Source organism: Carlito syrichta, unplaced genomic scaffold (genome assembly GCF_000164805.1).
Source record: "Carlito syrichta isolate Samal-C Ts95f unplaced genomic scaffold, Tarsius_syrichta-2.0.1 Scaffold301860, whole genome shotgun sequence".
NCBI classification, from domain to species: Eukaryota; Metazoa; Chordata; class Mammalia; order Primates; family Tarsiidae; genus Carlito; species Carlito syrichta.
Window position 1 is genome coordinate 48,413 of NW_007245956.1, and position 24,095 is coordinate 72,507.

General features: G+C 41.0%; 1 protein-coding gene across 1 annotated transcript in view; it reads right to left on the minus strand.

Annotated features, from left to right (window-relative positions):
* The window catches only part of ADAMTSL3 (ADAMTS like 3), a gene marked incomplete at its 5' end in the record, with an annotated part of 132,124 nt that overhangs the window by 44,167 nt on the left and 63,862 nt on the right, over positions 1–24,095 (minus strand). Inside the window, 3 exons of the mRNA XM_008055474.2 lie at positions 4,765–4,893; positions 8,173–8,300; positions 14,870–15,941. Of these exons, the coding sequence (XP_008053665.2) occupies positions 4,765–4,893; positions 8,173–8,300; positions 14,870–15,941 (1,329 nt within the window). The remainder of the gene's footprint in view (positions 1–4,764; positions 4,894–8,172; positions 8,301–14,869; positions 15,942–24,095) is intronic.

The window sequence follows — 24,095 nt, forward strand, 5'->3', positions numbered from 1 at the left end:
GTTCATTACCTAGAAGTCATAGAGATAGCTCTTAAATTTTATCATAAAATTTTTAAAGTTTTTTTATATTTTAGGTACTTAAACCAACTATAATTCATTTTGGTAGAATTTTATTGTTTTATATTTATATCTGATTATCTTACCATCATTTACTTAATAGTGTGTCCTTTATTGGTTTTTAATTCTACTGCTATTGAATTCTGAGTTTTCATATAACAGTATACTCAAATCTGCTGTGGGCTCTATATTCCATTGCTTATTTGTCTATCATTCTTATATTGTTGTAAGTTCTCAAGCTTTATAGTAAATCTTTATATTTGACAGAGCAAGTCTCACCCACCTTGTTATCCTTAAAAATGTCCAGACTATTATTTGCCATTTGCTCTTTCATATTAATCACAGAATCAGTTGGTTAAGTTCTAAAGAAAGATTGGAATTACCCTGAATTTAGTGATCCAAAATTTTATAGATTTTTCTTGGATTTTCAATTAGGATAACTATATTTATCTATGAATAAAAAGACATTTTTCTAACTATTATACATTCTTTTTCTTTTAAAAATAGTTTTATCTTATTTCATTGGCTAGTACTAAAGCAGTCTGGAACAAATGCAGTGATAAAAGGCATCTTACATTTTTTCCTGATTTTAATGGGGAATATTTTAAAGTCTCACCATTAAAATGAGTATGATGTTTACAATAGGTTTCTGACAGGCCTTCTTTTTAAAAATCAGGCTAAGGGGATCCCTTCTATTACTGGTTTGCCAAGAGGTTTTAGCATCATTATGTGTTGAAGCTTATCAAGTGTTTTTTCTACATCTATTAAGATGATCATATATTTTGTCTCCTAAATGTCCATGATAGACATAAAAATGTGTGATCCAAATCACCCTTCAAGGAAGGACTTGGTGTCCCCTTTTTTGGCAGTCTCTGGCAGTTAGTACCTTCACAGTTTGTCTTGGCTCACCCAAGAGCAGGTCCCTTCCAGAGAGACCCACATCCAGTGACTGTGGGAGGCAGAAATATGAAGGCCTGGCTATTGTGGGTCACACAGGGGCAACTCCGATAGTCAAATATGTTTCAAAGCTCCCATGGGCTTGGCAAGGCTTTGTCGGCCTACATTGCAGTGCTCCTCTGCCCTTTGTCCAATCCTGCTTACTTTTTCCCTTCCACATATGTTGACAATCAATAAATATCCTGCACTACAAACTCCTTCCAGAGGATTCAACTTATGACAGTCTATTTAAAGTAGAGATTTTCAAGTGTTAAAAAAAAACCAACTTTCCATTTCTTGGAGAAACTCTTCTTAGTCTGATATGCACCAGGATTTGGTTTGGTAATATTGTAAACATTAATTTGTTTATTTGCCTGTGTGTCTATTGCCAATGTGTCCTTTATATGGTCTACATGTACCAGCTGCCTGGTGGAATATCAGGTGCCATCCATGGTTGTAGAACTTTTTCTCCTAAAGTAGGTGTATACCAATGTCTTATAACTAGCATTATACGATGTTTTTATTCTAGCTTAGTTTTAATTTTAAAGCATCTCCAATCCTTCCAGACAAATTCACTTTGCTCTAAGGAGCAGCAGTCCAGTACGCCTTGTGTTTAACAGATTTTCTACTTTTGGGGCTGGGCCATTGATGGCTTTGCCAGTACCATCCATTTGGGAATCACCATCTTCCCAGTTCAACTCCATTCCAATCTGTGGCCCAAGAGAGCTTCTTAGAAACTTAAGAGGAATGTGACATACAACAAAACACTTTAGAGTAGGGACTCACATCAGCTGTATCTCCGATGAGCTTAAGGAATAAGATAAATAGCACATAACACAACAGAACATTATAAAATAAGTGATGTTCTTTCTATGCATTAACATGAAAAAAATGCAGCTATTGATATTTACTGATAATTTTTCCCAGAGAAGCTTTTATTTCTTACCAGAATGTGGCAGACAGGGTGCAATTTAAATTACCCCCACCCCCACTAATAGAAAAAAAAATTTTGTTTTAAAGAGCAAGACAAATAACTCTTGTAACTTAGAACTTTTAGAAACATATCAATTTTCAGGTTATATTATTTAATATAGATATTTGAAATATATTTTTAAGTGACTAGAGATAGTCACTATTAATATCCATACCACATGGGTTGAGTAAAACAGATTTGGCTATAACAAAAAAAGAATTTATCTAGAAGTTATGAATATGTGCTATGGGATCTACAAAAATGAGTTTATCACAATGAGTGGAAAATATTTTGAGGTAACTGAAAAATAAAATACAAATTTATATATGTCACTGATTTATAGAAATCCTAATTTGCAATATGAAAATGTAATGTGTAAGGCAGTATTTAGTTTTGTAAATTATGTTATAATTTCCTCATTTATAAAGTGAAGGACTGGATTAGATGATAATCAAATTCCTTCTTCCACTAATACAATATATTTCCTGTTTTAGAGATGAGGGTAATCAAGATACTAGACTTACCTATGTTATAGCCTAGCTAGTGATTTATCTGTAAAACCAAGTTTTCTGAGCCTTCATCAGCTTTATCGTCTGTCTTAAAATAGATGAATCCCACCCAGGTACAGTGGCTCATGCCTGTAATCCCAGCACTTTAGGAGGCCAAGGTGGGAGAATTGCTTGAGCTCAGGAGTTTCAGACCAGCCTGTGCAACACAGCAAAACCTTGTCTCTACAAAAAAAATTAGCCAGGCTTGGTGACGTGTGCCTCCTGTAGTCCCACTACTTGGGAGGCTGAGATGGAAGGATTGGCTGAGCAGGGGAGGTGGAGGCTGTGGTGAGCCATGAGCATGCCACCGCACTCCAGCCTGGGCAGCAGAGTGAGACTGTCTAACAAAAAAAAAAAGAGAGAGAAATGAATCTCCATAGAAAACTAAGTCAGCTCTAGCATCTGCCCATAAGAAAACACTGTAAGTTCACTACATGTTTGTTTAAAATGGCACATAACTTAAAAGGATTGTGGTACATCCAGAGGCAGGTTTATTTTGAAAAGGAAAGAACCCATTCGTTCTGAGGTCTGAGTCCACAGGGGATGACTGCCAGGTAAAGAACAGACCAAAGAGGACAAGCCCTAGTACGATCTGAAAGTAGAGGGAGGCAGTGGGGGAGATGAGCTCTCCCAGCACTGAGCTTCCTGGAGGCAGCAGTGCTGTAGCCCAACAGGACAACAGCACAGGGCAGGAGGGCAGCTGGAGCCAGAGTGGGGTCAGAGATAGCCTGTATTCTCACTGGCCTGAATGAGAATAAGATGAGACAGGTTTAATGGTCTTTGCTGGAGGCTTTCTTCAGAAAAACAATTTCCACTGAATCCAGTGCCTTGCTTATTTGCAAAGAATACACCACAACCACAACCCTATTAATGGTTCATCTTCCTGAAAGCCTGATTTTAAACTATTGTGGAAGTGAAAAATTTAGAAATCATGTTAAAAGTTGAGGTTTCTCTTAATAGAAGTCAGTTCTCTTTTTTAGAATCCTCTGCAGGTGTAGGGCTATAGAAACTTTAGACATTTGTGGCTTGGCATCTGCAAAGTTCTCTTCTGCTTTTCTCCTTGCTGTGGCCAGAGAATGCTGGTCCTTTCTGTAATGGTAGGTGTATCTTGCCAGAAAACTCACATATTTGTGGGTGGAGTCAGTTGGGAGCCTGGAAAGGTTTTTTTTCTTTTTCTTTTTTTTTAAAGTCTGCATAGGCCAAACACCGCAAGGATTTCCAAGGGGTGAAAAGTAATATCTTGGGGGTTAGCAAGTTTCCACTGTTTGTGGAATCAAAGGTGCAGCTCTGGAAACATGGCAAGTAACTGATCAGTGGAGAGAGAGCCTGAAATCTGGATAAGTGTGTCCTAGAACTTTCCATCACACGTGCCTACTACAGGTATTGCACTAGTACTTGAAAACTAGAGAGATACAGTCATCCAGAGAGTTAAGTCAATGCACATTATATCAAGGGCATATGCAAAGTCACCATCAAATAGTAGATTTCAATTAGGAGGCGTTCTTAAGTCTCTCTAAGGAATTGATGAGGAGCTATTCACACACCTCCTCACCCCCACCCATCCTGGCCCCAGTAAAATGTATATTTGGGATGCATAGGCCCAGGTTAAGACTTAAGGATACATGGCTTAAAGAGAGAGAATGGTCCTGGATTAAGGCAAGGCCAGCATGGACATGTTATTTTTATTAAAGAATGGATATGCCCATTAGAAAAGGGGGTTGTCTGGGGTTATAAACACAGCAAAAAGAGCCACTGAGTCACAGGCTGTTGAGGCCCACCCAAGGACAGTCCAGAATAGAACCTAGGCCCAGGGACACTGACACTCCTGCTCTCTGATCTGGCTTTGTCCAACATAGCTTTTGTCTATCTGAAGGACACGTCCATAATTTCCAACAAATCTCATCCTCTGACTCTATATTCACCTAGCAACAACTTGACTAAAAGTCAGCCTCTTCTGTAGATCTGACCACAGGGCCACAGTGTTCTGGTCTTGCAAATATGAACATTTCAGTGTGCATGGCAGTCATAGTCCATACTGGACACAAGTAAATTGGCATCCTGTTTATTTCTACATTGGTCTCATAAGCCAGTATGAGCTCACCCTTGAGAGTTAGATCCACTGTCAGAGTGCTGGAAAACTCTATTTTTAAGCCTATCAGACTGAGGTCAGGAATGCTAAAATGCCAGCTGGCATCTCCTGGCAACACTGAACTGGCTATGCACCCTCCCACTGGAAATGACCGTGCTTACCTTTTACAGGACATTGGATTGTCACATTTGCTCCAAGGGCTGCCTCCACGGTGCCTCCAACCATGACAGACAGATCATTATGCTCCGGTTTGGTGATATTTCTTTCAATAGACAAGATGACAGGTGCCTCTTAATTCAAAGGGAGCAAGAAACTATGTTAGGTTCAGGTTTTTGATTTTTGGTAAATCATCTTGCATTTGGTAAACTTTGTTGAACTCTTTGAGAGCAAGGGTGGAATCCTGGATCTCTCTGTATCTCTCGTGGTGCATGACAGGGCCTTGTACATACAAGGCTGAAGGTGCTCAACAGACAAACGAATGGATGACTGGATGGATGGATGGGTGCATTCACAGGGGCATTGCAACAACCATATATAGACTCTGAGGGTATTTTGGTTTTATAAACAAAACTGAGGATAAATTCCCCTTTGACAATTTGAAAAAGAAGGAATTTAGAAGTTCAGAAGAAGCAAAGAAGATATGGCAGGCAGGAACAATGTCTCAGTCTTGGATGAGTTAAAGCAGGGCCAGAACACATTAAGCCCACCTGATTTTTTCTGGAAGAAGAGGGATGTGAGATATTGGGAGAAGGGGATGTTAAAGGCAGGGCAGAAAGTCCTGATCCATTCTGTTGTCTCCTGGTGGGAGTGACTTGGGATGGAGAAGCCTCAAGGAGCCCTCTCATACTGAACTAAAAATGATAAAAGATTTTGGCCAGGTGCAGTGGCTCAAGCCTATAATCCCAGCACTTTGGGAGGCCAAGGTGAGAGGATTATCTGAGCCCAGGGGTTTGAGACCAGCCTGGGCAAATTGGCGAGACCTTGTCTCTACAATAAATCAAAAAACTAGCAGGGCGTGGAAGTGCATGCCTGTAGTTCCAGCTACTTGCAAGGCTGACGCAGAAGAATTGCCTGAGCCCAGCAGGTCGATGCTGGGGTGGCCATGAGTGTGTCACTGCACTCCAGCCTGGATGATGGGGTGAGACTCCAACTAAAAAAAAAGATTCTGTTCAATCAAAACATTTGCCCAGTGCCCACTCTGTAGTCTGTACTGGGGCACAAGGCTTATCTCTTGATAAGCACAAAGTCTTCTGGTATAGGAGGTATCAGTAGACATTTTCAATATAAATGTGCCTAACCCTTATGAAGCTTTTCTGAATATGGTGCCAGAGCCAGGCTGGCATGTTGATGCCAGGATAAAATTCGGGATCCAAGCTCATTCAAAGTTGTACTAGAGAAAGGTCAGGAAGGTAGGAGGCCAAGATTCCTACTAAGCCTCTTCTAACAAGTTGTATGTGTGCCTGGGCGATATATCCTCCCTCTCTGTGCCGCAGTCTGAATCACAGTAAAAGAAAAGGATTGAGCTAAAAGATCTCTCAGATCCCTTCGAACTACAGTTCTCTCACTCAGTGTGTGATTCTGAGAGGCCCCTTCTAAACCTACTTACATAAACTCACTTCGATCTAAAAATAGAAGAGCCATAAAAGCCTATTAACTATGAAGAAGCCTATTGAAAAAACACTACCTCTCTACACTGCAGAAAGTCTCATAGGAGAAAATGTCTTAAATGCCCAATTTATAAGAAGACCATGTGAGGTGATTACAAGTGGATAAGAACTGTCTGCAAGAGAAATTCAAAGTTAACATTTTAATTAATGTGATACCTGCATAACATTTGCATGTAAAAAAAATAATTTTAAACAAACAAAGTCACAATGAGTCAAGAAACCATTCAAGGACTTTCACTTTCTTTGGATGTTGATATTTAGTTAACAGACTAACACATTAACTCACTCAGGAAACATACTTTGTGTCTGAGCTGGAGTTAGGAGTACAAAGTTGGAAAGCACATATACTTACCCTCAAGGAACCCATGGACTGGTGGGATACAGCATTACCACACAGGGTGATGGGTGTTGAGACAGAGACTGTTGCTCACGGCCCTCTCTGTAGAATGGGGGGGTCAGGGACAGCAGCATCTCAGAGAGGACGTTGGGCAAAGCATCCCTTTGCCTTAACACTGTTGTAGGAAAGCATTGGGTGGCTTCCCTACTCCTTCAGTAGTATGTAGGCTCTTAGAGGGAGTGGCCACACTTCTTTAACTGGTTTTATCACTGATGCGTGGCTAGTGCATGAAATAACTGGTATTGGTAACCACGTATTTTGGGGAAGAAAATCTCGGAATGATCATGTTTGGGGGGACCAAATGTTTTCTTCTCTCCTGGAATGCCTCACAGTGGAAAGCTATCCAGAAAACTGAAAAGATAGGAACGCTTTGGCTGGGGAGGGCTTTAGTTGTCACAACTTGTCCTCTGGTCCCGGAAACAACTCTGCCAGGACTCTGGGTTGTTCTGGGATGAACTTAAGAGGAGACTTGAGAGATGCAAGGGAGGCTCCCATTCCCTTCAGGAATTCCAGAACCTTGCAACTGTTGCTTTCTGGAAAGTTCATAATATCAATGCTGCTGATTAAACTGTACCTCATTAATTCCCAATTCATTTGAGTAGCTGTTTTCAAAGGGTAGTTCTCAGACCAGCAGTATCGGCATAGCCTAGGAACATATTTAAAATGCCAGATCTCAAGAAATTATCTATTAGGTATAATGGTCATTATCTGGGAAATGGGCCACTTAGTACCCAATCCTTAGACATGCACGTGCACCCCCGAATCTAAAATTAAAGTTAAAAAAATACTAAGAGTCTAGGTAAGGTAGGAATTATCAAATGAAAAGACTTATTTTTAGCAGAAAAACAAAACCCAAATAAATAAAATATCCTTCACATTCAGGAAGCTTCTACAAAGGAAAAAAGAAATTCTGCAAATATATTTGTTTCAGCTCAACATTCATGTCTTCAAGGATCTTATCACTTAGTAGTATGATAACCCTTCAAATTTATGCAATTTCTCAGTTTACTAAGAGGTCATATAAATAAAACTCATTTGTGCCTTAAAATAACTGTGAGAGATGAAGACCAAAAAGACTCCGGTTTTATGTATAAGGAAATTCAGGCAGACTAGAGACATTAATCGACTTGTCCAAAATCAGATAGCTGGTTAGTAATGGAGTTGAGAGCACTGGCTCTCTGGCCAAAAGTCATACATAATTCTGCAGGGCTTGCTGGTGGAGGGTGTGAGTTTTTCTTTATGTTATTTTTAAAATTCTTCATTCAATGTGAATAAGATAGAGCAATTGCTAAATAAATATCTCAGAACCAGAAGGGGAAAAAGCCAATTCTCAGACTCCATCCCAACCAACTGCATCAGAACCTCAGGGGGTAAAGTCCAGCAATCTGAAGTTTATCAAGCCCTCTAGGTGCAAGCTAAAGAGAACTGCTATACTACAGTTTAATGTTAAAAACACACAAGCAAACACAAAAACAGGCATTCTAGGCTTCAACCATGGGCGTTACCTGCATACAGCACAGAAGAGCTTTCCACATCTGAACCAAGGTGATTAGCTACAGAACATTCATATATTCCTTGCTCTTTCCTTGTAGGATTCCGTATCTGCAGCTTCCCAGTTCCATCCAAAATTATTCTGCAGAACAGTTAGAAAAAGGATGAACTTAGTTAACACATTTAACTGCTCTAGAGTCACAGTAAATTTCAAAGAAAGAAGACTGCAAAATTATAGGTTTTGGGCTGGTGGCAGGGATCACAAAAGATGATTTTGTCAAACATCCTACTGATAGGGAGAAAATGATATATACAAGAAGGGTGAAAAAGTTTTTCCTCTTTTGTTAGATTCACAGCAGTGTTAGAGTGGGACAGTGTTTGGAGATCCAGTCTTCTCATATCACTTTATGCAAGAATAGACTTTTCTGGATGAACTTAATGCCTAATCTACCACATTTGAAAAAAGACAACCTAGCAAACTGATTCATTGGTTGGATCTTAAGCCCTCATTTGCTGCTCAAATCCTTCCTAACAAACTGCAGGTGTGGATTTTCAGTTCAGATTTTTCACACTGGAAGTGAGTAGGTTTTCACTAAGACTGCTTTGCAGTAGTTTATTATCTCATTATTGTATGAAGAAGTCAGTTGAGGTAACAATGCTAAGTCTGGTATACATTGGATTTGGACCATACTGTTAAGAATCAGGGCTAAACTGTATGAGTTCATTATGGCTTCCCAATTATTGAGATTCAAAAAATCTTGCATGTGAACGGCACTTTGAGACTCACAGCTGATCAGGTAGATCCTGATTAGATAATTATTCAGAGAAGTATGAAAGAGTGTTTGTTCTGCTTTTATTTATTTTTTCTTAACAATTTGTACTTACTTCTAGATGACCTAACACAGTGGTCCATATACTATTTTCCCCCGCCCCATCCCACTCTACAGAGCTTAGCAATATGGACTATTCTGACCTCTAAATACTACATGTTTCTTCATGGGTTGAGCTGGGCCACTTCTTCATTTCCTGTCACTTCATGTCGCTCACCCTATGCTCCAGCAGCCATAATGAACTTCTAATTGCTTCCAGAACATTCAGTGATCTTTTATCACCCTGAGCTTTTGCATATGTTGTTCACTTTATATGAAATGCCCTTCCCCCTTTTTGGCAAACTCTGACCTACCCACTGAGTCCTGGATCAAATGTAATTTCCCCTGTAAAGTTTTCCCCGATACTCCTAGAGTTATCTTCTGCCCCCTATGGACACTTTCTTCTCTGGTTCATATATTTATTTGATGAAATATCTATTTCTTCCCACTAGATTGTGATCTTTTCAAGGGCAGGGATCAAATTTTATTAACAGCTGTGCATTCTCCATGCTCAGCACAGCAATTTTAGATAGCAAATTTTCAAAAATCTTTGATGACTAAGTGAATGGATGATTAGAACAGAAAATTAGCACAGAGTAAACATAGGGGGAGGATGCAAGCCCCACGGTAACACACAAAAGTGGACAGAAGTTAGAACAGCTACACTGGCCAGGTTCAGTGGCTCAGTCTGTAATCCCAGCACTTTGGAAGGCTGAGGCAAGTAGATTGTCTGAGCCCGCGGGTTCGAGACCCACCCGAGCAACTTGGCAAGACCTCGTCTCTACAATAAATAAAAAATTAGCTGGATGTGGTAGTGCGCGCCTGTAGTTCCAGCTACTTGGAAGGCTGAGGGGGAAGGATCTCCGGAGTCCAGCAGGTTGAGGCTGCAGTGGCCGGGAGCGTGCCTCTGCACTCCAGTCTGGGCCACAGAGTGAGACTCCAACTCAAAACAAACAAACAAAAAAACACAGCTACATTGTCCCAGAGTAACACGAGGATGGCAGACCTAGCTATTAGAAGGCTGGATTTTTCACTATCGAATCCCTACTGAGGAGAAAGAGTTGGTTAAAAACAAAAGTCTAACCAATGACTATACATGAACAATAAACTAAAATGTTTTAAGTTATTTCATTTCTATGTTCATGCGATTTAGCAATTCTCAAATAATTCCAATGTATTGTAGGCTTCAGTTTAACCGTCCAGTGAGCAGTCACTGAGATAGAAATAATTGAGCATGCATGAACCTCACATGCCGGATGGGGCTACCCAGGTACCTATCCTGGATGAATCCTACAGAACCAGCAAGTAGAGTTCCTTAACAGATCTGACCTTGGCCTCTTCTGCATAATCTTACTCTTAACTTGAAGCAATAACAAAGTTGATCTTTCTATAAATACCTTCTCTAAGTGATCCACCCACAGGAATCCACCTTCCCTTCCTAGATGAGATGTCTATTCAATGGGCCTCTGAAGGGTATTCCATGACTACACAATTTCATCTCATTGGACAGAGACTCTCAGAAACATAATTCCATCTCTGAATTACCCCAACTGAAAATATTTGTGAGATTTGGAAAATAAATCTAAAAGTGAGAACCTCTGCTGTGAAAAGGAAATTAAACACAAACTAAACAAATTAAAAGGGTAAGTTTCAGAGAAAAAAACTGGAACTAAAAATGGATATCTTATTTTCTTAAAAAAAAAAAACAAAGAAAAAAACTTTTACTAGACATATGAAATTGCTTCAATTTCAAGTGATCCTTAAATTATACCTGAGTAGGATAAGCCATGTCAAAATCTCTTCATTCTTTATATAAGATCCAGGTCTCAGCCTGAGAAACTGACGTTAATTCCATTCCATCAAGTCAATCTATTTAAAATCAACTGAGTTCAACAAATATTTATTTAAACTGACCATGCTCCACTGTATCACTTCAACCCTCTCAGCCTGTTTCCTTATCTTCAAAGGGTGATCCATGGACCTTCAGGGGTCTATGAGATCACAACTATTTTCATACTAATACCAAATATTCTGTGCCTTTCTCACTGTGTTGACCTTTGCCCTGGTAGTGCCAAGACAGTGCTAGTAAAACACGAGCATCTTAGCATGAAACAAGGCAAGGGCACCAAAGTGTACCAGTAGTCACTGTATTCTTGACTCCTGTGCACTTGCAGTAAAAACAAGAATGTCTTTAATAAAGTAGGCCCAATGGCTCATGCCTGTAATCCCAGCACTTTGGGAGGCCGAGGCAGGCGGATTGCTTGAGCCCAGGAGTTTGAGACCAGCCTAGGCAACATAGTTAAACCCTGTCTCTACAAAAAATAAAAAAAATTAATTGGGCATAGTGGCATGTGCCTGTAGTCGCAACTACTCAGAATGTTGAGGTGGAAGGCTCGATCACCTGAACCCAGGAGGTTGAGGCTGCAGTGAGCCATGATCATTGTGGTCACACCACTGCACTTCAGCCTGGGTGACAGAGTGAGACTCTGATTTAAAAAAAAAGAGTGTCCTTAATAAAATAGTAGAATTTATTCATCTTACTAAATGTCAACTTTTGAGTTCATATACTTTTAACATCCTGTATGACAAAAGGGGAAACATGCACAAAGCACTTTTGCATGTTGAAGTACACAGGTGTGAATATGTGAACTGTTCGCTTACTAACTGCTTTCTTCATGGAATATGATTTTTTATTTGAAAGAAAGACTGATGACAAACTACGATTAAAAAAGAAGTCCACACTGTCATTTGAACTTGGGTATTTAGCAGGTGTGTGTGTGTGTGTGTGTGTGTGTGTGTGTGTGTGTGTGTGTGTTTGAGTTGGGGTCTCACTCTGTCATCCTGGCTGAAGTGCAGTGGCACAATCATCGCTCCTTGACCTCCTGAGCTCAGGCGATCTTTCTGCCTCATCCTTTGTCCCGAGTAGCTGGGACATTGGCAGTACTGGGAATCTGCTGGGGTAGATACCTCATCAATAGGGTACCTGCAAAATAAACATTTGTATACCTAACCCTGAATTGTACCCCACATCTTTAAAATGAAAAAAATAAAATAAAAAATAAAAAAATAAGGCCTTAAAGTAATTATGTGCAAATAAATCTTCAAAATAAGACTGCTGTGACTGTCCTGAGTAGGTAGGATAGCTGGGACTACAGGCAAACAACCATGCCCAGCTAATTACTTTTTTTTTTTTTTTTATAGCTACATGACCTCAATATGTTGCCTAGGCTGGTCTTGAACTTCTGGGTTCAAACAATTCTCCCACCTTGGCCTCCCAAAGTTCTGGGATTACAGGCATGAGCCACCGTGCCTGACCAATATTTGTGTGTGTGTGTGTATGTGTGTGTGTGTATTTTTTTTTCTTCTTTGAGTTGGAGTCTCACTCTGTCGCCCAGACTGGAGTGCAGTGGCCACTCCCGGCTACCACAGCCTCGACCTGCTGGGCTCCTGCGATCCTGCCGCCTCAGCCTTCCGAGTAGCTGGAATTACAGGCATACGCTACCACGCCCGGCTGATTTTTTTTTTTTTTTATTTATTGTAGAGATGAGGTCTTGCCAGGTTGCCCAGGAGGGTCTCAAACCCGCAGGCTCAGGCAATCCACTCACCTCAGCCTCCCAAAGGCACGGGATTACAGGCTGAGCCACCGAGCCTGGCTGTGTGTGTGTGTGTGTGTGTATGTGTGTATGTATATATATATATATATATATATTTTTTTTTTTTTTTTTTTTGAGTTGGAGTGTCACTCTGTCGCCCAGACTGAAGTGCAGTGGCCGCTCCCGGCCACCGCCGCCTCGACCTGTAGGGCTCCGGCAACCCTTCCGCCTCAGCCTTCCTAGCTGGAACTACAGGCACGCACTACCACGCCCGGCTGATTTTTGATTTATTGTATATATATTTTTAAATGAACAAAGTGAGCTGGTCAACTCAAGGAAACAACTGACGGTATTTGTTGCCAATGATAAAACTTAAGCTTTCAAGTGAAAATTAAAATTTTGGAAAACGAGTATCCACCACTGTGAGTTTGACAGTTTCCAAAACTTAAAGACTTTTCTGATGAGATACATAGTAATATTAAAGGATATGTGTATTTACATTGTATAATGAAATGTGTCAACATTTAGAAAATCTGTATAACTCCGTGAGCTAATATTTCCCAAATGACCAATGTATAACATTACAAAATCTTGCATGGGTAAAACAAGTATTCAAAGTGCAGGAAAAATTAGTAGTTTTCATTGAACAGAGTATCAACATTTCATTAATACAGTTTCAGATTCCATATTTCAACGAACCACTGGGAAACTATCACTTGCCTATTTTTACTGAAGCATTAAGGAAGAATATCCACAATTATCTGAAAGGGTACTGAAACATTCCTTCTTTTCCAACTAACACATCTATATAATGCACATTTTTTCCTCTATATACTTTAACTAACATATACCACAATGAATGCAAAAATAACAATCCAGCTTTTATTAAGTCAGACATTAAAGATATCTGCAAAGACATAAAGTAATTCCATGGTTATCAGTAATTTTGGGGGGCAAGGAATGCTTTCAAAAAATATGTTATTTATGTGAACATGTAATGGACTTTTTTAAATAAATGGATTAATAGAGATATTTTAATTGTTTCTTGGTTTCAATTTCTAATAATATAAATAGCAATAAACATACACAGCTCATATTTACAAAAGCTCTTTGGGTTCCTCAATCACTGGTAAGTTTAAAGAAGCCCTAAGACCAAAAGCTCTAAGAACTGCTAAATTTTAAGATTTATTTTACTTCTAAAATTTCATTTCACTCTATTGAGTTCTAGGACAAAATATCCCAAAATTATATTTTTTACTGCTTTTTCATTTTAAGATAATCATTTATTATTAAAAATGATTAATCATTAATAATTTATTATTAAAAAAACTGAATTTTAGCTAGATTTCCTCTGATGTTTTACATACTAGGCTCAATGCACAAAGGATATGATACAAAGAAACCTTGTATTTTGAAAGTACCTTACAGTCTGCAAAACAATTCACATGCGTTTATGTCCCTTAACAATCACTAGAGGCAGATAAGATTGTTTTACGTAAAAGGAATGAAATGTGACATGTTTGCACTGACATAGATAGATAGAGATCACAATAATATATGACTTAATGCTGTGTTTTGGACATCTTAAAAACTGTGATTCTTATCATCCTATTTTTGGATTGTATAACATGAAGACATTGCATGTTAATAGAAAGTTACTTCAGATATCCAATATTTCTACAAAGGCTACTTGTATGATATTCAGATATCATTGGTGGTGTTCAGGAGATATAGCTCCTAGTTCTGATTGGCTATAAAGTTGTCATGGAATTTTGGTTCTCAATGATCTCATAAAATTAACCTCTGCACTGCCAAGCTCATGGGGCTGATGTGAGCTCAAAAGAGGTACCACATTCCTAGATATGGAAGAGCTCCATAAATTCTGATTTGCAATTCCAACAAAATGTAAGATTACTACTAGTAAGCTTACTTTTTAAATGGCCTTATATTATCTAACTTTTAAATGTTAAGTGTTGTGCAAAAGGAGAGAGTCTATACATGTTTAAACTCATTCTTATTGTATCTAGACTTGTATCACACCCAGATGATCATGATTGGGATAATATGATGGCTTAATTTAGAAAATCCCAATGCGAAAAACACATCCTAACATTTTTTAGTTTCTTTCCTAAAGAATCTTGTTGGAAACACATTCTTAGGAGAAAGAATTTGAAAATATTTGCAAGAAAACTGGAATAGCCATTAAGAAGGTACTAGAAAAATGAATACCACATTCTTATTTCACTTACTTTACTGAGGGCTGTAACAAGGCTGCATCCTTGGTCCACGTATATGTTGCCTCACTGGGGGTAATAAGGTCACATAGTATATTGATGACCTCTGTTCTTTTTGTAATGTACACTGTATTTCCAATCCTTGAATTTATTGTTTTATTAAATGAAATTGAGGGAGGATGGCTTTGCCTCCTGAGAACAGGTCTCTTTGGCTTGAATGTCAGCTTGCCTGAGTTTTTTGCATCCAAATTTTGGGGCACACTTCCTGTATCCCCCCTGAGCAGAGCAGCAGGAGGCACCTCTTCCTGGATGCCCCTCCATTGCATATGTGTTGGTTGTGCCTTAGCTAACTCGGCCACCAGCTGATATATCACCTGGGACGCAAGATCATCGCTGACCTCTCCAGTTTCCATGAGCTGGCTCATGTTTCGTATCAGCTCGTCAAACTGGGCTGTATCCATGCTATATGCTCCCTGTTTAATTGCTGCCTCAAATTGCTTATTCTTAAACTCCCAGGAGTTGGTGTTTCCTGCAGAATTGCTGCAGTGACCTAACAGAGCTCTCAAGAAGGATTGGTTCTTACTGTGACCATCCTCTAGATAAAGCTCATTTTTGTTATTCCATATTTGCCGCATTTTATGCCATGTGATTCCTAAACTGTTGGCTTCATTGTGGTCCATTCCAGGGTATTCCCGCATGTGCTCTCTGAGGGCTGGGTGTGCAATGAGTCGGTTGTCAGTGCCAATGAGTTTGAGCACAACTGTTTCCTGTGCAGAGCCTGCAATGCATCGGTACACACCGATGTCAGGGGCGGCAAGACTGTGGATTTTTAGTGAACCTGACTTGGTGATGCCAAGCCGTTTGGAATTCTGCAGGCAACGGTCATCTTTCTCCCACTGGATCAGAGATTTCTGGAATCGCCGCACTGGGCACTTAATAATCACAGATGTATTGGGCAGCAAATAGGCTCTGCTCCCAATGGTCAGGTTAATACGCTTCTCTTCCCGTGTCTGAATGTAGACTCTCTGGACACTAAGGATCTGAGGCCCCTGCTCACCAAGTTTTGTCTTCATTCCTGGTTTTATCTCTGTATAGAAACAAAAAGAAAGAAAAGAAAATGCAAACATCTAAAAACTTTTTGACAGGAATCTTCCCTAAGCCAACAGATGTATCTTTTTTACTCTTTTAAAAGTAAAAAAGAGAATGAATGAAAATTTAAGAATGAAAACCTGAGCAGTATTATGCATCCATAGGTTGGGGGAAATTTCACAACTCTCTAGAACTTTAACAGCAGATAATGCAATTTTGAGTAAGTTGCATAAACATGAATTATTTTACAAAACACTGGTTTGAGGAGGAATAAGGTTAAATGGTTCAATGAAATATAGGGAATGGTTATTTCTAGATTTAGGGAATATTTGTTCCACAATCATAGGATGACTTCATAATTACTCAGCTCCTGGGTACATATTTCCATCAATAAGGGGTTGGTCTGATATGGTGGACCTCTACCATCTGGCAGGGAGGCCTTCAGAAAGCCAGTCTGCCTTGGATACACCAAATCTGAGTGAGGAAGTGAGAGTAGGAGTGGGAGTGGATGTATCTGAAGGGTCTGAAAAGGAGGATGAGGCTGGTCAACTGCAGAATATAACCCAAATATGTCAGTTAAACTAGTGTGGGGGTCTGAGGAAGCAATAGGGAGCCATGATCATAAAAAAAGGTAGAGAAAGCTATTTGAAGTCAGACAAATCTGAGTTTAAATCAGTTCTACTACTTGGACAAGTCCTTTAATCTCTATGAGCCTTAGTTTTCTCACCTGTAAAATGTGGATAATATTGGTACTTGAGGAATGTGAAAATTAAGTCAGATTGTTTAAATCAAGTGCACAGAACAGTAGTAAGCAATAATAAGCTCACTCTCATATATGATTACTGTGCCTATTGGCCAGGTAACAAAGGCAAGTCCAGTCAACAAACAGCAGGGCAGACTGAGAGGGAATCAAAGTTGGGGCTGGCTTTAACTTCTTCCTGGGCATCGACTCCTCTTAACAGGCTAGGCCCAAAGACAATACTCCTCAGATCCTGCCCCCAGAAGAGGTAGCTCTCTCTCTCGGTTCACCTGAGGAAAGGCTCAAAGTCTTCTGGAGCGATTCCGAGTTAGGGGTGGGGGAACTGTGATGTGGGTAGAAGTCTGTTTCCTCTTGATGTATTTAGGTCCCTGAGCAGATCACGGGGTATAGGCTGGAGGGCTTGGAAACATCAGTGAGTGGTGGAAGAGAGAAGCTAGACTCACATCAAAGACATTGCTGGATTCAGAAGGTCATGAAACTGGGAGTTCATTACCTTGGAGGACCCCATTACAGGTTCTCCTGATTGTGGCACAGGCTGGGAGAAGAACCAAATTGAGACAGTCCTCTTAGACGGCCTTCTCAGGCCCTTGGCACTAGCCACAGCGTGCTTACTGATACCCTGATTGGTGAGTACAACTCCTGAAGTCCTCTTGGATGCCTCATGAGCCCTTTGAAGTCTGGTTGCCTACTGGGGTTTGGTGTCAGGAAGACAACAGGGATGGGCCTATAATTTATGTGGCAGAGAATGTTCCTGGTGAAGGATATGCATAATGAGTTTGCATGCAAATTCCACAGAGATACAGTTGGGAGGGCTGGCCTATTGATCTCCAGATGGGTCCAGGATTCTGCCTGAAGACACTCCCTCAGCTCCTCTCTAAGTAGAGTTGGATGACCTGTCATGGACACACCTTACCTTGTTGGGATACAGAGGATGTCAAAATGGCCCTAGTCAGGTAAGGCATATAAATTTTCCATTAACTGACAAGCATACAATTTTGAACTTAACTATAGTTAAACAAAAATCAACAGTTGAAAAAAAAAACGTATGGAGGATTCCCTTGTGAATTTATAGTTCATCTATCACTGTAGATAATATAGATGGCATTCAAAATACTTAATCTGCATAGCAAGGGCTTGATCAAACAGAACAGATCTGTCTGTAGCACTGGAACAGGGTCTTACAGACCCCTATGACACAAAGTATTACTTGTTACTCCATAGTTGTTAGATGATGGGAAAGTCAGGTGGTTGCTGGCAGAGTGGCCCAGAGAGGTGTCATGGGATTCAGGTGGAGGCTATTTACCATTTTTTAAAATGACCTGTTTTAGCAGCCAGTATGGATATACTGGTGTGTAGAGGTTCAATATCAACTCTGATCATAGGTACTCTATCTAAAAAACAGCTCTCAAACTTTGCTATATACTAGAATAATCTGTTGTTGTTGTTGTTGTTGTTGTTATGTATTAATCTCGTTGCCTTGGGTCCCAACCCTAGAAATTCTGAGGACCACTGACCTGGAGTTTACCAGTGAATTCAACCAAAGCAGTAGAGGATGACATTCCTGACCAATTTCTTTCACTGAAGGACAATTTGATAGGATGTTACTGAGCAAGAAGGATGGGACAATAAGAAGCAGCATCTGTCTTGTCTGTGAGAACCCTCCAAAGCCTTTACCACATGCAGTGTCTTCTGGTAGAAGATTGTGGGAGGATTTCTTTCTGGTTTTAGCATCAGGAATCATTATACTTTACTCTGAGTAATTAGTTCATTTCTTATCTAATGAATACTAAACTGTGTAATTGCCTAAATTGCCTTTTTTCAAGACGGCTTTAATGTTAGCAAGTTTAGAGTCAAATGTGTGCCCATTGGTAGTGGACAGTAGAAAAATGGATGCACACATGGCTGGTTTTGTAACTCTCTCTTCACAAACAGAACACAGACTGGATAGAGGTCAAGCTTTTGAATTCATGTAACCGAGGAGTATGTGGAGACAGATTATTTCCCAGTAGCAGTGGTTGCTATGGATGTGGAAGAAGTCTGACTGTTTCTACTCTTACTTGGATGATGGAGAAGCCTGCACAGGGAAACACCTGGCTGAATGGTTCACACAGGACATGATCCGAGGCTGAGGTGAGGCCTCCAAAGCATCCCGGTGCTTTGAGACTGACAGGGAAGTGGGTCTAATTACCTTCAGTCCACTGGTATCGAATGTCCCTCAGCTGAGCTTGGGGCTCAAAGTTGATGAGACCGTGACTCCTTTTAAGGTAGGCCATGAAGTCTGCAGATGGTGGGCTTTGGCAGGCAAGGTTTGGCTTTGGTAAAGAGCCTGCCCTGAGTGGCCAGGTAAGCACAGGAGAAGCCCAGCTGCTCCTCTGGCCACGTGCCCATTCACTGGAAGGCAGGCCCAGTAGCCCCAGCTGGCCCCATTCCCAACTCTGCTCTGGCAATTCTCACACTGGGGCATAGAGGTTTTCAGTTAGCAGGTGTGCCTGGGGAGTGAGTTGGGATTTCAGCCTGAGATCGAAATTCATGGGCTCTGCCAGGTTGCCAGTTTCCACAGCTTGGGCCAGTTTCTCTCTTGGGACTCCCATGAGTCCCTTCAGAGCACTGCCTGGAATGTGGTCACAGTTCCTCAGCAAGAAACTGGTCTGATTTTGAGTGCCTCCTACGTCTGGAGATGCCCCAAACGGCAACATTGGCCAAGTCTGGTTAGGCAGGAGTGTCATGCACTCTGCAGAGAGTGGCCAGGCACCTACAGCACTCTCCTGAAGAGGTTTCTGGGCTGTGTAAGAGTAGCCACCCATCCCTCCACCTCACCCACTGCAGGATGTGAGAAATGAAACCTTTTTGACTTTTCTAGAAAATGAGGACTTTCCTCTGTATGGCCTCCTTCTGAGTCTTTGTGTCAGCCGGCCACACCCAGTCAAGGCCAGTACCAAGTGCCTGAGGTTGTTTACGTCCATTGCCTTAGCTCCTTGCTTACTCCTGTCCTGCCTCTACTCTGTCCCTGCCTTGACGCCAAGTCTTAGTGCTGTGCCAGATTTCTGTCCCAAGCCATCTGGCTGGATATTTACATGTGGTCTTGCCAGCACTTGACTCCTGCCACTCCCTGATGGGCTTTGGCTACAACACTGCATCTACGCCTTCCTATTACCCTGCCGGAATCCTGGCCCCCTTCGAATTCAGCCTTGAATTTGGTTGCTTGGCAGGTGCTGGTTCCTGCTTCTTTACTAGGAGCAAAGACCTGACAAGCTCATTTGAAGCAAACTAGGCAGTTTCTTGGGATTCTCTTCAGGCTTCTCCAAGGGCAGGAACACAGGTAGCTGAGCAGAGCTGGCAAGGGATGCTATGGGTGGGACTTGTTAAATGAGCAGTGGGGGCCCCTGAGGTCCAGTGGAGGACTGGCTCATATGAATTCCAGATCAGCCTGAAAAACAGTTTCTGCTTACTTGCTTCTCTGGTACTTTTCAACCAAATTCAGTCTGGCTTCTGCCCTAGCACCCTACTCAAATCTCTTTGGGAAAGGCCATCAAGAGCCCCCTGGTGACAAATCCAATGCCTTTCCTTCAGTATTCTCACTTGACCTTTTTAGAGCATATGACACCTTTGAATCGTTCACTTCATGAAGAAGTCTCTCCTCTCTAAGTTTTTTTAAATCCTTCTTTTGGTCCTATCTAATCACTGTTTATTGCCGGTATCCTGCTGGCTGTTTCTACCCCTCAGGTCCAGTGCTTGACCACTTTCTCTTCTTGCTCTATATTTTTCCTTGGATGTTCTTGTAGTTTTAACTAACAACTCTAAGTTGATGCTTCCCACAACTTATTGTCTAACCTATATCTCTTTCTGGAGATTTCTGCTTACTAGAAATCTCTTCCAGTTACCTCAACCTTAAAGTATTATCATCTATGCACATTTTCTGACCCATGGCCCATCCCATACCAATTATCTTCCTCTTCTTATATTCTCTAAGTTAATGGCATCACCTTCTATTAATACTAATTTCCTCAAGCCAGACATCAGAGAATCATCTAGATTCCTTCCGGTTCAGTGGTATCACTGACCTACGAGTCAGAGAGCTTGCTAGCATCTCTTTCCTTCTTTGCATTCAATAATGTTACATTGGTAGCTGGAAACCTGCTTTGGTGGGCGTATTCACACTATGGAAATAGGCAAACACAAGCCTTCACAAACACACCACTTACCCAGCCCTTTTTCTTTCTACTCTTGCCAAGCATCAGAAATTTGGACTATACATCTGAAACATTGTTAGAATTCATCCGCATTGCTTCTCCTCTCATGCTCTCTCACCAATATATTGTCACCTTTCCTTAACTCTACTTCCTGCCCGTAGCCTCATATTCATCCAATATTATCAACATAGCTGGAAATGAAATAAAATCAAGTGTGACCATGTGACTTCCTTCTTGGATAAACACTAAACTCCTTGGCATGGAGTTCAAGGTCCTCTATAGCTAACTTCCCAAGTTCTCTCTTTAGTTACAACCCATCCTGTATCTGTGTTCTAGTCCTACAGAATTGCCCCCCCAAACATATCACTCTGCTTGACACCCCTACCTTTGTCTACACTGCTCTCTTTTTCCAAATTCTTCTGTATCCTTCCCCATGTGGGCCTGATGAATGGACTGTTATCTCAGAAATCTGCTCAAGGCTTCCTCCTTTATAAATTTTTTTTTCCTGGCCTCTCCCTACCCAGTGCCACTGACCACTGCCTTATGTTTGTTCAATGAATGAGTGAATGAATGACTGAGTAAAAGAAAAAGTAATATGTATGACCTTGGATCCTGCAGAAGGTGACACCAGCCCAAGAGGGGAGCTGGTGAGGTGGGATGGGTTTCCAAGGACTACAGCTATGTCATGCAGGAATGAGCGCTACTAGAAGCATCCAGAACTCTCAAGGCTAGAAGAGTTAAAGCAGGGAAGGCCATATCCCATGGTGAAGTCCAAGCTAATAATAGGAGGCTGGGAAAGCTAAGAGGTAGGCTGTAGACTAGTACAAGGAGGGAGACCAAGGGTGGGAGAGAAGAGAGTGGGTTTAAAAAAAGGGGTTTTTCTTGACATTTCAACAAAATAGTGTATGCCTGGGTTCCTCCCCTCCCTAAGTCATCCTGAACTTAGTACTTTGGGGAAAAACAAAAATTCTTCCCCAATAAAACTCAGGATCCCTAAAAACCAGGAGCTATAATTTTAAAATCCAAGGACTACATTTATGTTATCCTTCTTTTCTTCAGATGCCTGATTGGAAATCAAGACGGGTAGACTTCTAATAGCAATCTGAGGATGAACTACGTCTGACGTCTTTGAAAAGCAGCAAACTGGATGGATTTGAGTCCATCACACTCAGTAATCTATCACAGAAACAAAGAGCTGAATACCACATGTTCTCACTCATAAGTGAGTCCTGAACATTTATCACAATGTTTCAAGGGAGAGACTGGCAGTCATGGGACACTGCCAGGGAAGGGAGGGAGAAGGGAGGGGAACACAGCATCATAAAGCCATGATCCTAGACCAAGAGAAGTGAGGGCCAGTTGGAGGCTCAAATTTCTCCTGCAGGTAGACTAGTTATGTACCTAATCCTGATTTGTACCCTACATCTCAAAAATAAAGAAAGAAAACAAAGAAAAGGGACCTGTATAGGAAAAAACCCCCAAAACATCCAGACATACTGTCTTCTTGTCTCACACAAACTCACACCCTAATGTACCCTCCTGTGTTGTAGAAGATATGAGTTATTCTATTACATTTTATCCTATCGTAAAGCTATAGTAGAAATTAGAGAGAGGTGGTGATAACCTTAAGAATACCTAATAATTGTAAGCTTTTAGTTTGTGTGTGGCACTGATTCTAAGCAGTTTATAGGTTTTATATAAATTCACGATTCTCAAAACAATCCTGTGTCATAAATATAATTATCATTCCCATTTACAAATGAGAAAACTGAGACTCAGAGAGATGAAATATTTTGCTCAATGTCATATGATGAGGTACTGGAAGAACTAGAATTTGAACTCAAGTGAGGGAACTTAACTATAATGTCATACTACCTTTCAGACATCAGGTGCAACTGAGAAAGGTTACTGGGGAAGGCAGGGTTTGTGTTGGTACTTTAAGAATTGGAAGAATGCCATTCGCTAGATATGGTGAAGGAAATAATTTAAATAAGGTTAAAAGGGGACTTTTAACCTTATTTTTGGGAATGGGGAAAAGCAGGCAGAAGGTGTAACTGGACCACATGATGCACCTCTGACCACTATGGGGAGCGTAAGACATCTTCCCCACCCGCTTTGGGCCCCATCGCATTCCCAAATGGTCAAAATGAAGAGCAAGAAAAATCACCCCTCCAAAGAAGATTGGTTTTTAACTAAACCCAAGATACTGATTAGGACACATTTTCTAGAAGTGGAATCTTGGAAGGGAATAAAGTTCACAGTACTTGTTTTTTCTTGTCTTCAGACGCCAATCCATAATGGAGGGGTTAGGCCTTTTAAGATCACACATTTCCAGTCTAGTCAGGGGAGGGCATAGGTTTGAGGTGAAAAAGAGAGGAAAATCAGAAGGCTGTTATATCACTGTAGCCTTGATATTCCTAGTGGAATAGAAGACAAGTTCATTGACAGAGAAATAGGTCAGTGTAGTAGGTAGAAAATAGCTGCTATGGTGAATTTCTAGGGCATTCTTAGAAAATAGGAAAAAAATTCACTATTGCCCAGTTAAGTCCAGATAGCATAAATATGAAATCTGCCTAATTAGCATAGTGGTATTATTTCCTTTAGCAAATCCTAGTAGCTCAGGCCAGGGAACCAGTCAACAAACAAATCGGTTGAAAAGTCATACCACGGTTGAAAATAAGCAGGGATCAAGGTAGCAGATTAAGGAAGGGCATAAAGGTCTGGTGACAGAGTGGGTCAAGTGGGTGCCTAGGGAACGCCAGCTCCAGGAAATGGTTTCTAGTGCAAGAGCAGAAAGTTAGGAGACAGGAAGGTATGGAAGAAGCAGGGGTCACAGTGAGGCACTAACTAAATAAGCAGGAGTGAGATGGGGGAAAGCAGAAGAGCAGGAAGCTAGGTCTGCATGCCAAGTTACGAGGAAGTCTAAGGTGTCCCCTTGCCCAAGTGATGGGGTCAGTGGAATTCACAAGGCTGGGAAATTGGGATATCGGATGTTAGAAAAGTCATGGACATGGGTGTCGTTTGTCCTGGATGATGGCAAATGTGGTAGAGGAAGAGTGGATGCTGTGGTGGTGTTTCCTGGAGAAAGATACAGAATGTCTTATAGGTGTATGCACGTGCCTTTGAAGGTGCTATAAGGGCAATCTATGTGCTAAGTGTGTGATGACAGCAGGGAAATGGTGCAGGGACTACAAGGGTAGGG